Source organism: Rhamphochromis longiceps, linkage group LG12 (genome assembly GCF_057381845.1).
Source record: "Rhamphochromis longiceps isolate RC_006_pf linkage group LG12, R_longiceps_female_GT1.1, whole genome shotgun sequence".
Lineage (NCBI taxonomy): Eukaryota > Metazoa > Chordata > Actinopteri > Cichliformes > Cichlidae > Rhamphochromis > Rhamphochromis longiceps.
The window spans coordinates 44,397,666-44,401,293 of record NC_140568.1 but is presented as its reverse complement, the minus strand read 5'-3'; the positions used below and the strand labels follow the sequence as shown (position 1 = coordinate 44,401,293).

Genomic DNA, 3,628 nt, shown 5'->3' with positions numbered 1-3,628 from the left:
AACAAATATCATGATGTTGAGCCAGCTGACACATGTGTCATGTGCTTTTTAGAGAAATGTAGTTCTGCCTGATACAGTTTGCATGCTTTAACTACTGATTCCTTTTCAGTGCTGCATTACAGACACATGCAGGCATAACTATTCGCTCTTTAATTGTAAAAAGACTTGAAGTGAGGAAAAACAATAAAATAAGTAAACATTTTATTTTTGTAGATGTCTAATAACACCTTTGTAATCCTCAATTGTTATTAAATATTTATTTTATCTCTGATAAATAAATAACTGCTGACAGATGTTAATTCATTGCAATAATGACAAAAAGTCTGGATTTTGCTACTTTTACTCTAAAAATGATTTAAAAAAACAGGGAATAAAATAAACAGATTAACATAAAAAGTCTGATTTACATAAAAACGTATTTTTGCACAAATTCTCAGCTTCAGTGATTCAAAGTGGAGGTTTGCTGCCCTCCTGCGACTGAAGGAGCTCGCACACCCACGCTGCCTTCACGACACGTAGAAACTCGGACATCTCAGCTTCGTTTTACTAAAAATTCGGATGACAAACACCCGCCGATTATAGTGACGTTTAGTAAAATCACTGTTTAGATTTATCCTTTGATCTGTTGACCTCATCGTTGTTCGTTTAACGGTAACACGTGAAATACACACAGCGTGTCCTCCGGTCGCTTCAAGTCTCCGATCTCCTATTTAACCCCAGCCCGTGAACGCAGCACCAGGACCAGCCTGCCTCACATTGTTAACGTTGATTTCTCCCGTTCAAAGCAGCATTTTGTCTTCCGTGAGCCGAACCTGGATCACAGCCTCCCACTAACCGCATGAAATCTCGGCTTCGACAGGCAGCGGGACCCCCACCGGCACACGGTAAGACCTCCACGGAGTAATCTGGAAACCCCCCGTTTCCCGGTGAGAAATCTTTCCAGCTAAGGTTCATGTCTCAGACTCCGGAGGAATAAAACGTTACCGGGGCGAGCCGTGCAGTTACTGCGGGGGGAGCTGAGGGGGCTGGTGGTTAAAGTAGTTGTTTTTTTTGGGGGGGGGGGGCACTTTGGCACGCACGGTTAAACCGGGTCAGACACCTGTGCGGCTCGTTATTCTGACTTTGCTCAGCAGTCATTTTCCTCCCCGGGCTGAAAGCAGCCGCAGGAGGAGGTTAGCGTGTTTCCCATGGCTACACCAAGCGTCCACACGGGGGTTATTTGCATTCCTCTCCGGCCTGTGGCGACACACACACGCACGCGTTATTATTATTATCTTAAAACTGGCAGCCAGATAACTGAGCCGAGCGGCCAGGGCAGCTCCGGGGGTCGTGACGTCGCCGGGGCTGCAGGTTCACCGCTCCGTCACTTGGGGCTCCTTTTGTTGACCGCACGCCCACCTTCCCCCGCAGCTGCACGGTTTCATAATCTAATGCTCTCGTTTCTTCTGCCCTCCTGTTGATCTCCGTGTGGAAGCCCGAGCATGAGGAGGATCGGTGGCCGTTACCCTGCCCAGACCGGAGGCTGCTGGTAGGGATGGTGTGGCTGTGAAGAGCCGGTGTGACGCGCCTGTGGTCGGGGGAAGAAGTGCCTGGACAACATGACTGTTTTCAACCCGGAAAATGTGGAGGAATTTTATGACATCGGGGACGAGCTGGGGAGGTGAGTCCACACCGAGCTTATTTCTAATGCGCATCAACTTCCCGTTTCTGTGCCCGGGGCGGGGGGTGCTGGGAAAATACCTGTTTTTCATTAAGATAATAAATGTTTCAAAGTTTATTTAGCCCACATGTGCAGAGCTGTGGTCCACGCGTGTCTGAAGCCCCCCACTGTGAGTGAGTGAGTGTGATAAGCTGTGATTAATGCAGTCTATAATGCAGTGACATCAGTGATGAAGAGTTGCTGTGTCTTCCTGGGCTTTATTGCAGGAGGCTGATGTAGATCTTTGCAGGGAGAAGGTGTCCATCCTGGCTGTCACTCCGTGTGATTGGTCAGAGGTGGATGCTGATGATCAGGGTGAAGAAGCCGGCTGTGTATGAAGCACTGTGACAGAGCTGGACCTGAGTTTGGTTTGCAGGGCGGCTCGAATGTGGCAGATGATTCCAAACATAACGTGTTTGTTGACTGGAGCAAACTGCTGACCTGGCTTTACCTTCCTCATCGAAAATCTCTCGTGCCGTCATCTTTGCTCGAGCTGAGCTGACAAAACCAGTCAGGGAGTGAGTTTGTTTGGGCTGTTGGAGAAGAACGAGGACGTGCAGCAGCACAGTTGATCTGGATGTTTTGAAGCCTTCATTTTAACCAAATCCAGGTTTTGGTTAATCGAACAGCTTCACAAATGTTGTTTTTTAATCATAAGTTAGTTTAAGTGAAAGCAGATTTTCCTGTTTTCACTGTGACTTTATTGCTGATTCGGTAAAAAATGTCATTACATAATAATAAAGGCAGAAATGATGCGTTCCAGCTCCCAGATGTGAGAGTCACAGCTGTGGAAGTGGGTCTCTGAGTTTGTGGTTATGAAACGTTGGTAATAATCAGCCAGCTGTTTTCTGCTCCTCGGCCTTTGTGGCGTTGCTGATTGTGTGTCGTGTTCACCTTCCTCTCTGAGGAAAGCCTGCGCGGCTGCAGCTGCTGTAGCAACAGAGACGATCGGGGAGCTGTGTGTGATGGGATTGAGTTTCTGGCTGAGGTAAAGTAGACGGCTACGCCAGTGTGATCGTCTCTATTGGCTGTTGCTCCAACGCTGGGATCCGCTCTCTGTTGAGGAAGGATGGGGAGAACAGGGAGCTGATATCACGTCATCCGCCATCATTATTAAATCATCCTAAATATTCCAACACCTGCAGTGTTGGGATAGAAAATATTTGCTCGTGTCGTCAGTCCTGTCATTTATGCATGCTGTTTGCTGGAGAGCGCTCCAGCAGCAAGGACTCAGAAATGAACGTGCCTGTGGGAAACTTATTTTGCATGGGCACAAAGAGGCAAGCACCATGTGTGCAGCTGGAACTAGACTTGTTCTTGTTTCTGCTGCGTCTCTTATGGGTGAGGCTTGTGTTACTTCTCTCATCAGTCACTCAGAATCTGACGTATCTGAGTCCGGTGACGTCCTGCAGCGTCCTCAGGCGTCTGCTTGCCGCTGCGTCACGTTTTAATGAGCAGATCTTTCCCATAGATGCTGCACACAGGTGGTCTTATGTAAGACTCGGGCGCACTGATCACTCCCAAACTGGGCCTGACACCTCTGCATTAGCAGCCCACGTGCGTTGAAACGAGGCAAACGGAGACATTTCTGTGCAGCTAAGCGTGCTCGCTGTGCCTGAATTGGAGCACTTGTACTGTACAAACAGACGAGCTGCACAGGAAGAAGAAATCAGAGGTTCTGGGTGAAAATGCAGAAACTCCAGTGACAGTGCAGTCGTTATATATTTGTGTTAGTATTGGATGAACTTTAGCATAAACCAGAGTCTGTTAATGATGAAAGCTGCTGAGTCTTTCACTGTAAAGCCCAACATGCCTGCAGACTGAGGGCTTTTGATCCGACTGTACTCCAGGCCTGCCGCTGGCTGCACTTGGATTAAGGCCCATTCAGTTTGGCAAAATGGGAAAATGGGAATTTGCCCAAGCGGTGAG

General features: G+C 48.1%; 1 protein-coding gene across 1 annotated transcript in view; it reads left to right on the top strand.

Moving 5' to 3' along the window:
* The first annotated feature begins 440 nt into the window (after positions 1-440).
* dapk1 (death-associated protein kinase 1) overlaps positions 441-3,628 on the top strand; it is a 65,371-nt gene continuing 62,183 nt past the window's right edge. The window contains exons 1-2 of the mRNA XM_085426505.1: positions 441-884; positions 1,475-1,660. Of these exons, the coding sequence (XP_085282631.1) occupies positions 1,599-1,660 (62 nt within the window). The 5' untranslated portion in view covers positions 441-884; positions 1,475-1,598. The remainder of the gene's footprint in view (positions 885-1,474; positions 1,661-3,628) is intronic.